Source organism: Rattus norvegicus, chromosome 1 (genome assembly GCF_021556685.1).
Source record: "Rattus norvegicus strain SHRSP/BbbUtx chromosome 1, alternate assembly SHRSP_T2T, whole genome shotgun sequence".
NCBI lineage: Eukaryota > Metazoa > Chordata > Mammalia > Rodentia > Muridae > Rattus > Rattus norvegicus.
The window spans coordinates 167,656,010-167,668,143 of NC_141534.1; the positions used below are offsets into that span (position 1 = coordinate 167,656,010).

At 40.9% G+C, this 12,134-nt stretch overlaps 1 protein-coding gene across 12 annotated transcripts in view; it reads left to right on the forward strand.

Moving 5' to 3' along the window:
* Fam168a (family with sequence similarity 168, member A) overlaps positions 1–12,134 on the forward strand; it is a 139,267-nt gene that overhangs the window by 17,417 nt on the left and 109,716 nt on the right. For 3 of the 12 annotated variants that reach the window (XM_087570572.1, XM_087570586.1, XM_087570615.1), the window contains exons 1-2: positions 10,577–10,933; positions 11,206–11,258. In XM_087570572.1, coding sequence (XP_087426698.1) covers positions 11,244–11,258 — 15 coding nt within the window. In that variant the 5' untranslated portion in view covers positions 10,577–10,933; positions 11,206–11,243. 12 annotated transcript variants of the gene reach the window in all.

Consider the following 12,134-nt stretch of genomic DNA (forward strand, 5'->3'; position numbering starts at 1 on the left):
TATATTATCTCTAAATCTTAAAGAGAATCCTGAGAGGTTGTAGGCATTGTTCCCACTTACCTATACGAAAACCTTAAGGAAGAAAAGAGAAAACTTAGTCAGAGAAGTAACTAAATTAAGGTATCCCAGGCAAGTGGTGACAGCCTTTTTACCAAATTCAACATTCATGCTAGATTTTCAGTTATAGTATGACACACCTGAAGATATATTCAAGTTTCTTTTTTTTAAAAAATTTATTTATTTATTTATTTTATGTATGTGAGTACACTGTAGCTGTCTTCAGACACACCAGAAGAGGGCATCAGATCCCATTACAGGTGGTTGTGAGACACCATGTGGTTGCTGGGAATTGAACTCAGGACCTCTGGAAGAGCAGTCAGCGCTCTTATCCTCTGAGCCTTCTCTCTAGCCCCCATATTCAAGTTTCTAATAGACTTTTGAGACAGGGCTTTTCGCTGAATCTGGAGCTCTTTGTTCTAGCAAGGCTGGTTGTCTTGTGACCACCCCAGGATCTACCTTTCTTTGTACCCTGCCATCTTCAGTTAACATGGGTATTGGATGCTGGTTTTACACGGGCACTGGGATCTGAATACAGGTCATGTCTATATAGTAAGCACTGTTACCCACAGAACCACAGCTTGTAGGAATGCTGTTAAAGAATTCTTTTTTTCTTTTCTTTTCTTTTCTTTTTTTTTCGGATCTGGGGACCGAACCCAGGGCCTTGCACTTGCTAGGCAAGCGCTCTACCACTGAGCTAAATCCCCAACCCCTAAAGAATTCTTTTAAAAAATACATTATTTTATGTGAATTGGGGTTTTGTGTGTATGTCTGTCTTTCTGAGTGTGGGTGTCGAATCCCCTGGAACTGGAGTTATAGACAGTTGTGAGCTGACATGTGGGTGCTGGGAGTTGAATATAGTCCTCTAGAAAAGCAATCTGTGCTCTTAACTGTTTATCCATCTCTGCAGCTCCTTTTTTGGGAATTCTTAAAAAACAAAACAAAACAACAACAACAACAAAAAAAAAACAACAAAAAACCCCCAAAAAAACCCCACAAAAAACCTCAATACTGGGAACTAGGAAGTCTGTTTTCAAACATCTTGACTCTGCTTAGTAGGCAGTTTTATTATGTTTTTAAAGTTTACATATATGTGTATGTCCATTACTGTTTGTAAGTGTATCACATGTGTGCAGGTGCCTGCGGAGGTAAGAAAAGGGCATCATATCCCCTGGAATTGAATTATAGGCAGTTTTGAGCCATCTAATATGAGTGGTGGGAACTGAACCTAGGTCCTTTGGAAGAATGGCAAAAAGTGTTCTTTCCATCTCTCTAGCCTCTATAGCGTAGTTTTTGATAAGCCTCTTATCTGTTGTTGGGGAACAAAGTATTAATGCTTGAATAAACCTTATTGCTCATCTGCAAAGTAAGGATAATACTCACTCTACAGTAATAATATGGTAGCTGTGTTATTTGTATAAGGTGAGGGTTCAGAAAATGTTGTCTTCCGTCTTCCTGATTCACTATTCCAAGTGATGCTGTAATAGTTTTCTCATTTAAGAAATGGGTTTCTTGGGGTTGGGGATTTAGCTCAGTGGTAGAGCGCTTGCCTAGGAAGCGCAAGGCCCTGGGTTCGGTCCCCAGCTCCGGAAAAAAAAAGAACAAAAAAAAAAAAAAAAAAAAGAAAGAAATGGGTTTCTTACCAAAATGCGAATGCTTCACTCCTTCTTTAAAAGGGGAACAAGAATACCCTTGGCAGGGAATAGAGAGGCAAAGATTAAAACAGAGGCAGAAGGAACACCCATTCAGAGCCTGCCCCACATGTGGCCCATACATATACAGCCACCCAATTAGACAAGATGGATGAAGCAAAGAAGTGCAGGCCGACAGGAGCCGGATGTAGATCTCTCCTGAGAGACACAGCCAGAATACAGCAAATACAGAGGCGAATGCCAGCAGCAAACCACTGAACTGAGAACAGGACTCCCATTGAAGGAATCAGAGAAAGAACTGGAAGAGCTTGAAGGGGCTCGAGACCCCATATGAACAACAATGCCAACCAACCAGAGCTTCCAGGGACTAAGCCACTACCTAAAGACTACACATGGACTGACCCTGGGCTCCAACCTCATAGATAGCAATGAATAGCCTAGTAAGATCACCAGTGGAAGGGGAAGCCCTTGGTCCTGCTAAGACTGAACCCCCAGTGAACGTGATTGTTTCGGGGAGGGCGGCAATGGGGGGAGGATGGGGAGGGGAACACCTATAAAGAAGGGGAGGGGGAGGGGATAGGGGGATGTTGGCCCGGAAACCGGGAAAGGGAATAATACTCGAAATGTAAATAAGAAATACTCAAGTTAATAAAAAAAAAAAAGAAAGAAAAAAAAAAAAGAAATGGGTTTCTTTGCTGGGGAGATGGCTCAGAGGTTAAAAGCACTGGCTGCTCTTCCATAGGTCCTGAGTTCAATTCCCATCAACCACATGTAATGAGATCTGATGTCCTCTTCTGGTGTGTCTGAAGACAGCTACAGTGTACTTCTATAAAACAAATAAATACATCTTAAAAAAAAATAATGGGTTTCTTCAACAGGTGGTGGTGGCACATACCTTTGATTCCTGCATTCCAAAGGCAAAGGTAGGTGGATCTCTGAGTTCCAGGCTAGCCTGGTCTATAGAGTGATTTCTAGGACAGCCAGGGCTACACCACAGAGAAACTTGGTCCCCCCTCCCCCCTCCCCCCCTCCCCCCCGAGCTGGGGACCGAACCCAGGGCCTTGCGCTTCCTAGGCAAGCGCTCTACCACTGAGCTAAATCCCCAACCCCGAGAAACTTGGTCTTGAGAAACCAAATGAAAACAAAAACAAACAAACAAAACCCCCAAAACAAAACAAAAACAAAAAAACAAAACAAACAAAAAAACCCCAAAAAACAAAAGAAATGTGTGTTTTCTAGTGCTATTATCTTTGCATGTTGACACCATTAAACTAGTAAGAGTTCATTTTTCTCTAGGTGCTTGCTTCCGTAGTTAGTTAATTTGTTTAAGGGGAATTTAGAAACCTGGTTCACCATCTACTTCTTGGTCAGGAGACTGTATGTGGAAAGGGGAATGGTTTGTGATGACAAGAACTTGGTTGAAATTCTGGCTATGTTACTTACTTTGGGTTTCTTGGGACAACCAACTTTCTCTGAAACTTGGGATGGGGATAATAGTAGTTGACTTCCCATGGATAGTACGGATCAAATGAGATAACGGGAATGAAAATGCGTTTGAAGTTGAAAAACGCTAAATAATTTAGGATTATTCTATAACTTGTGCTTCAAGTAGGTGTTTAGTGAAAATTCACTACCAACTACCTTAAGAAGAGTATTAAAATTTTCACTTGAAGTATGTAAAGGGGACATTTTGATGAATGACCATAATTGTGGTCAAAGGGAGTGAGTGGAGCGGAGTGGAGAGGGGCACATGTGACTTAGGCAAAGGGGACTTGTAAGGTAGAACTTGGACTGGTATAACCTTGATCCATGGAATAAGGAAGGAAGAAGTTCCCTGTTTAGAAAAACTTCAGACCCTGGGTAATGTATGCAGTGTTGGTTGTAGAGAGCGATGAGTTAGCAGCTAGAGTGTCTAAATGAGGACACTCACATCGAAACCCCAGTTTTAAATATTTTAGGCTTATGCACAGAAGTTAACAGTTATTACATACAAATCCAGTGGTGTCCCCAGGTGAGACATGTTGGTATATTTACATAAAAAGAGGTGCAGGTGGTTGGCAAATGGGGCATCTGTTTTCGAAGATTAGAAGGCTTAATTTTATGCAGTCATATCCAGGGTATTGCTTCCTAAAAATTGATTGTGTTTGCAGTGTTTTGGCAATGCAGATGATACTTTGCCTTAGTGGGATATCAACCCAGATTGTCATCGTGCTTAATTATTGATGTATCTGAATGCTCTAATATATTGGTTAAGGATTTTTCTGTATGAAGCCCTCTGGGCTCTGGATTTCGTTGCATATTTTTCCAGCGGAGTCATTTTTTCTTTATTAAACGTGACGGCATTATGTTGTGGGTCGTTGCTTTCTCTAGTGTGCATTAGGATATGACTGTTGACTTCCAGGCAGTTTACAAGTCTACATTTTATATGATTTCTGAGATAGCACATTTAGATCTCTCTCTTCTACTCATTGTTTTTATACTCATTGTAGAAAGGAAGTTTAGTGATTAAGGAAATGAGTTTTACCAGGCCCATTTGAATGCATGTGAGTTACTTTGTTGTAAGAACTTCATGTGCAACAGTGTTTGTATAGTTCTTTCTTTATAAGAATTTTTATGTTACATATTTATACCAGCATTTGGGTGTTGAGACTGAAGGATCACTGTGAAGGCACAGTCTGGGCCAGCCTGTGTAAGATAAGATCCTATGTCAAAACAACAACAGAACCCACCCTTCCCCCAAATGAAGACTTTCATTTTACTACCTTGTTTCTTCAAACAGGACTGATTTTTATCTTCCTTATTTTTATATTTATTATATTCAGCAATAAGCCAAAGGTGATCATAATGATGCTGCTAATACTGTGCTGTCTCCCAGGCATTGTGCCAAATAAAATATTTGTCTTAATCCTTATTATTCACATTTAGAGAAACCTGAGTTTCAGAGAAAGGAAGTAATTTACATAGTCTTACAGTTAATGAAGGTATGAACTTAACCACTATAATTATATCTTTCTTTTTTTTAAGATTTATTTATTTATTTTATGTATATGAGTACACTGAAGCTGTCTTCAGACACACCAGAAGAGGGCATCAGATCTCATTACAGATGGTTGTGAGCCATGTAGTTGCTGGGACTTGAACTCAGGATCTCTGGAAGAGTAGCCAGTGCTCTTAACCACTGAGCTATTTCTCCAGCCCTAATTATGTTTTCTAAGAAACAATTTATATGAATGCGGATGTGGTGGCATAAACTTGGGATGCTGTAACAGGAATTCTGACCTGAATTAGAGACCATCTTGGGCTATATAGTGAGTATCAGCTAGCCAGGTACTACCTAGCAAGACCTTATCTTGAAAAAAAAATCAGAAAATGAATGGCTTACATAATAGATGTTATATATTTCCTCCTTCCCACACCTCATCCTCCGTTATGTGAGATCAAATCTTTCTTGCTCTGTAGTTCCACCTTTCAGGTGCTGAGCGTACGTGCCTATGCCACCATGTTTACTATGCATTATGTCTAAAGTGTTTATTTATTTTTGTGAATGTGTGTGTGCACGAGAGAGGGAACATGTGTGTGTGCGTGCGTGCATGCATGCATGTGTATGTGTGTGCGTGTGTGTGAATGTGTGTGTGTGTGTATGTGCGCGTGTGAGAGCAAGTGTGTGTGTGTGTGAGTGTGTGTGTGTGTGTGTGTGTGTGTGTGTGTGTGTGTGTGAATCCATGTGTATGGACTGTATGTGAGGTTAGAAGACAGCTTGCAGGAGTCTTCCTTCCACCACGTGAGTTGCAGAGATTGAGCTCAGGCAGTCAGGGGTGATAGGAGACACTTTGCTCTGCTGAGCCATTTTGCTGGCCCATGCGATATTTCTACTTTATTTTTTTATCCATTCTGTAAGTAAGAAGAAGTGAAATGAGGTAATTATACAAAACGTGAGTGCAGAATCTGGACCCTAAATTCCAGGACTTCTGGCTCCGAATTCTCTATTTTTTCTCCCATCATACTTTTCAGCTGTTGGTTAGAGAGAGCTTCAAATCTATTTTCTTAGAAATTTGTCATAGTATTTGTTTATATAGAAAATAGGTTCTTTCATTTAGGCTAATGCATTCTTTAATTTAAAGGCTAAAGAATTAGCTTTTAAAAAATTTAGGGGGGTTGGGGATTTAGCTCAGTGGTAGAGCGCTTGCCTAGGAAGCGCAAGGCCCTGGGTTTGTCCCCAGCTCCGGGAAAAAAAAAAAAAAAAATTTAGGCCAGGCCAGAGAGATGGCTCAGCAGTTAAGAGCACATGCTGCTCTTTCAGAGGACCTGGGTTCCATTCCCAGCATTCATGACTACCTGTAACTCTAGCCTCGGGATCTGATGCCCACTTCAGGTTTCCTTAGGTACCAGGCACATAAATGGTGTGACACACATTCAGGCAAAATACACTTACACTTTAAAAAACATATTAAAAAATTGTTTTCTTGGGGTTGGGGATTTAGCTCAGTGGTAGAGCGCTTGCCTAGCAAGCGCTAGGCCCTGGGTTCGGTCCCCAGCTCCGGAAAAAAACAAAAACAAAAACAAAAACAAAAAAAACCCAGCAACAAAAACCCTTTCCTGTGTGCCTTTCTTTTTTAAGTCCAAGGCACAAAAATTCCTGGTAGATCAATTGTAAGAGCTGGTTAAAGGTTAGAGAAGACAGTGTTGAGGGTTGAAAGGAGAACTTATTATTTGGCACAGTATTTTCTGTAAAGGTTAGGAGGAATACATGAGTATAAGAGTTGATGCTAAGTCTGGTATTATTAGAGTGATAATGCCAGAATTGCTAGTTTACTTTTATAACCTCTGTTTTCTCCTGAAACATTCTTGGTCACTATTTGATTCTATTTGAGAATGACATTAACCCTAATTATAATGACGTGTAATATTTGAGCCAGTTTAAGATAACTGTCTAAAATCTTCATATAAGAGAGGATTTTTGGAGTCTAGCATAATCATTAGAGAGGTTTCATCCCGTAGCTGGTGGAAGCAGATACAGAGACCCACAGCCAAACATTGGGTAGAGCTTGGGGAGTCCTGACAAAGGGGAGAAAGGGATGTAGGAGCCAGAAGGTCAAAGATACCACAAGAAAACCACAGGATCAGCTAAACAGGGCTCATAGGGGCTCACAGAGACTGAACTGGCAATCAAGGAGCCTGTGTGGGACTGACCTAGGTCCTCTGCATGTCGGTTATAGTTGTGTAGCTTGGTCTTCTTGTGGGACTCCTAGCAGTGGGAGTGGGGCCTGTTCCTGACTCTTGCTTGCTTTTGGGACTGTTTTCCTCCTTCTGGGTTGCCTTGTACAGCCTTAATATGAGGGGACGTGCCTAGTCTTTTTTTTTTTTTTTTTTGGTTATTTTTTTTCCGGAGCTGGGGACGGAACCCAGGGCCTTGAGCTTCCTAGGCAAGCGCTCTACCACTGAGCTAAATCCCAACCCCCCGGGATGTGCCTAGTCTTATTGCAACTTGGTATGCTATGTTTGGTTAATATCCCTGGGAGGCCTGCCCTTTTCTGAAGGGAAAAGGAGCAGTGCATCTGGAGGAGGAGGAGTGGCGGCTCTGAGGAGAGGAGGGAGGGGGAAACTGGTTGGGATGTAATATATGAGAGAAGAATAAATAGAAAAATAGAGGGTTCATATTTAAGCATCTGTAGCACTTGAAGAAACTTCTTTCCTTCTGTCTGGGTGAATGTAATTGTATGAACTCCTTTGATTGCCTTGTCAGATTTGTTTTGTTTTCTGCAAAGAAAGTAAGACACTGGCAAATTAGTTTTCTCATATTTTTCTTAACTGCTTTTTAAATGAAGAAATTGAAGTAGTAATGTATTCTGTGAGCTCTTGTGTTACCTGTCTCTCACTCCCCCTCCCCCACATCTTTTAGGGCTATAGGGCCGTACTGTAAAGCCTGGTTAGCCTGGTATTTGAGCTAGAATGAGTTTACCTTGAGATTAACTTAAAGCAGGTGCCCTGCCGCAGCACCAGCACCAGAAGTGCTCGTGCTAACACATCCCACTCGGAATCTTGCTAGCTCTCTCTTTTAAGAAATGTTTATTGTGGAGTTGGGGATTTAGCTCAGTGGTAGAGTGCTTGCCTAGACCCTGGGTTCGGTCCCCAGCTCCGAAAAAAAAAACCAAAAAAAAAAAAAAAAAAAGAAATGTTAATTGTTTTTAATTATGCTATATACATATGTGGGTTATGTGCCTAGGAGTGCAGTTCCGTAGAAGCCAGAGGAGGAAGTCTGACCCCTCTTGGAGCTTGAGTTACAGGCAGTTGTGAGCCTCTTGGCATGTGTGATGGGAACCAAACTTGGGCTCTCTGCAAGAGCTCTTAACGGCTGAATTGCTTCTCTAGTCTCCAAGCTTGTTTTTAAAATTGGCATTAAAGTAATAGAAGTTAATCTTTTAGTTTATTATAATTTTTTTGAAACACAGTTTGTTCTATGTCCCTGACTGGCCTAGAAGTCACAGGATAGCCTTAAACTTATGGGAGTCCTCCTGTCTTTCTCTGTCTTCCAAGTGTTGGGATTAAAGGTATGTGCCACCATACTTAGACTTAGAAATCCTATGAAAAATTTTACAAATGTTGGAATTTCATAGAATTGGAGGAGATTGTCATTGTTTTACTGCTCTTATACTACTGATATGGAACAGAAATGTGGACAAATACCAATCTGTTCAAGGACATATAATTTAAAAGTGAAGAACCTGGGACTAGAATCTAGGTTTCCTTATATTTATTTGTTCCTTTGGAAATTATTTGTTCACTTTGGTGATGTCAAAGATAGCTAATGCCCAGGGTGATATCACCCCAGGCTTAAGTGCTTTTCATCTTCTGTCCTGCAAATATATGTCTCATATCCCTTTACTTTTAAAATAGAAAATTTGTGAGCTTTAATTACAACAGCTCAACAGAATCAGACAGATCATGGGCTAGTTCATTCTCGAGTAGAAGCCATTTGCACCGATTTAACTTCTAGGCACTTTACCTCTGAATACAGTCAGAGCCCCACAACCTGCTGTTCCAGCAGGCTTGTTCTGCACTATTTTTGCATATGACTATAGTTTGAAATATTTGAGAATTTCTAATCGCTTATTTTAGTTCGATGTGCTTGTTATGTTCAGGTACGTTATTCCTCACCCAAGACTGCCAGCAGTTTTTCTTGTTCCTGCTTGTAGATTTGTTTGTTATTAAGTAATCTGTTCATATTGTAAAAGTTAGGTTTTTGTTTGTTTTGTTTTGTTTTATTTTTGAGGTGGGGCCTCCCTCTGTAGATCTGGCTGGCTCAGGACTTTCTATGTAGATCAGACTGAACTATAATTCACAGAGATCTGCCTTCCAGGTGTTTGAATTAAAGGTGGTTACGCCCAACTTGGGATCTTTGAATCCTTAAAAAAGATAAAAATAAAAAAAATTGTGTGAATTGTGTGTGCTCACGTATGCACAGGTGCCTTTGGAAACCAGAGGAGGGTGCCTTCTGATCTCCTGGAGGTATAGTTGTAGGTGGTTGTGAACCATCTGGAGTGGGTGCTGGGACCCAAACTTCAGTCCTTTACAAGAGCAGCCGGCACAGTTAACTGCTGAGCCATCTTCCCAGCCCCACAGCTCTGAATCTTGAATAGTTGGCTACAGTTCTGGGCCTGCTCTATGGCTTAGTATGTATTAATTCAGCTCATTTCATTGTGTGTGTGTGCCCGCATGTGCACTCACATACTCATGAATGCACCTCCTTAATGGCGGCATGAATGACTAGTGAACTTTTTAGGGCTCTGAAATAGATCTTGGTTGTTTTTCTTACAGATTTTAAATTTAAAATGTATGTGTGTAAGTATGCGTGTGTGTGTGTGTGTGTGTGTGTGTGTGTGTGTGTGTGTGTGTGTGTGTTAGGGGCAGGCATGCCATGTTATGCCTTGGAGGGCAGAGGACAATTTTACAGAGTCAGTTCTTTATTCTCATCTTTACCTGGGTTCTGAAGGCTCTCACTCAGTTCACCAGGCTTGTTCAGTAAGCACTTTTACCCCCTGAGCCATCTTACTAGCCCCCTTTGCAGGTGTTTTAAGCATTGATGATATGTAGTTAAGAGTTCAGATTAACTGCTGAAACAGAGACCCAGACAATTAGTGGCTAAGAAAGTGTAGAACGTCATCTTTTATGTAACACTCAGAAGTAAGGTGGTTATTGCCAAGTAGTCAGAGGTTCTGCTCCTTGAAGTCATCCAGGGAACCTCCATCTTTCTTTCCCATTACTTTTCTTTGCATTGTCACAGGCAGCTTATGAACACATTCACCTTCTAGTTTCCGGGAAGGGAAAAGAAAGAGAAGGGTGTATATAGTTCTCTAAGGAAGGAGTGGAGAACTGATAGTGTAGCTCATTGGTAGAATATGTGGTTAACATCCATTAGGATCTGGGTCAATTTCTACAACCTCTTACTTCTAATGAGCCAGAGGGTGTATTCAGTTTTTCTGGCATTCCATTCATTATATTTAGAACTGTGACTTACCTAGTTGTAAATACTACTGGGGAAAGTAGTTTCTGGCAAAGTTGCTTGTGCCCAGTTAAATCTTGGCAGAGAATGAGGATGGGGGAGGAAAAATGGATACTATTAGCAGTCTTCCTGAGTCATTGCTAGCAGACAATGATTTTTATAACCCTCTTCCTTCCATTATTTTATTTAATTTTCACCAGGACCCTTGACGTAGATGTAAATGCCATTTTGTCAACTGAGAAACTGGATTTGAAGTATGAAATGACTGGTTTAAAGTCACAAGGATATCTTTAAACTAAACTAAACTACCAAGTTTATCTTTCTAAAGGTTATAATCTAAACCTTCTCTTCCTGTTTCTTACCTCAGTGAGACACGGCTTTCTCACCCAGGCCAAGAGTTTTGTTGTCTTCCTGTCCTCCATAACTAAGCTGGGCAGGTATCATCACCTCAGCATGTTTCAGATCTGTTCCCTTCTCCATCCCCACAGCGGCTGCTTTAGCTCAGTCTTTAGCATCTCTGTCTGGACAGCAGCTTTCATTTCCCCCAGTGCTGCCAAGATCACGCCTCAGCCAAGCCTGCCAAGTCATTTGTAGTCCCTGCTACTCAGTGTTTACTTTTCTATTGCTACATCTTTACTCGAGTCTTTGTTTCTGTTCAAATGGCTCCTGTTCCTCTCTCCACTTGGCCTTACTTCCTCAGTAAAGCTGTTGCTCTCTTTTCCAGGTAAGGTTTACTGTTTCTCTTCATGCTTCTGTGTCGCTGCTTGCCATTGGTAATGCTTGAGGCACTGTGTTGTTAATATGTCTCCCTTTAATCATCATCGCCCAGTCCTCTGATAGAGTGGCTACTCAATAACCGCTTGACTGGAATGCCACGGACTGGTCCTTGAAGCCCAGTGCTGGGTTTTTCTTATCATAATGACTCATTCTGTGTTAACTATGCATGCATTTCTCAAGAGTTTTTCCAAAACCAAATTTGGGCGTCTGATCTTTCAGGAGCTCCTTTCCTTTGGCAGTCAAGGAGATGCTTGAAGATGACTTTTGAACCAGTGAGTATTTTCGTGGCATCGCTATCATCTTGTATATTTAGGTTTAACATGAATAGTTTTATCAATCCCTGTAAAGTTCATCTCTTTCAAAAGTCAGATTTTGAACTTAGGGTAATCAAACTGTGGGGACATTATTTTTCTGATTTCTATTTGAGGAATGTACTTTATGTGGCTCTTAAGTACTACTACAATTTATTTATAATTTAAAATATAAAGAATTGTTAGATGTTTGGTTTATTTTCACAGAAACTGTTTTAAATTTTTGGGGAAAGGTACACAAATTAGAAAAAAAAAGGGGGGGTTGGGGATTTAGCTCAGTGGTAGAGTGCTTGCCTAGGAAGCGCAAGGCCCTGGGTTCGGTCCCCAGCTCTGGGGGGGTGGGGGGGAGGCATCCCCTTGAAGATGGTTTTATTTTTAAGGTCATTTACAAAGTACATGAAAATGAAGAGTGGGATAATTTCTGTTTACAATAGGCACTATTTAGGGAAAGATGGTGTACATCTCAGTGATGAGTATAAATTTAGTCTGGCCATTATAATTTCTGATCACTGAAGCTCACTTATGATGGGTTTGAACCATCTGTTTTGGTGTTAATCCTTTAAAACCCAATTGGTGGAAGTTAACGTGATAAAAGGTAATAAAGCCTGAAATACAGCAGTCGTTTGGTCTGGTTTACATTTCAGCTAATTACATGCAAAGTAAAGTGTCTTTGGGAAAAAGGAAAGGGAGGAATTAATGCTGTAGTCAACTATTTTGATCGCAGCTTGAGCCCTGCACACCTGTCACTGACTTGTGGAAGTTTCCCTCCATAATTAAGAGCTCCTTGCTCGTGTTATTACTTAATTGGATGCCACAGGAGCATGGTGAAACAGCGGA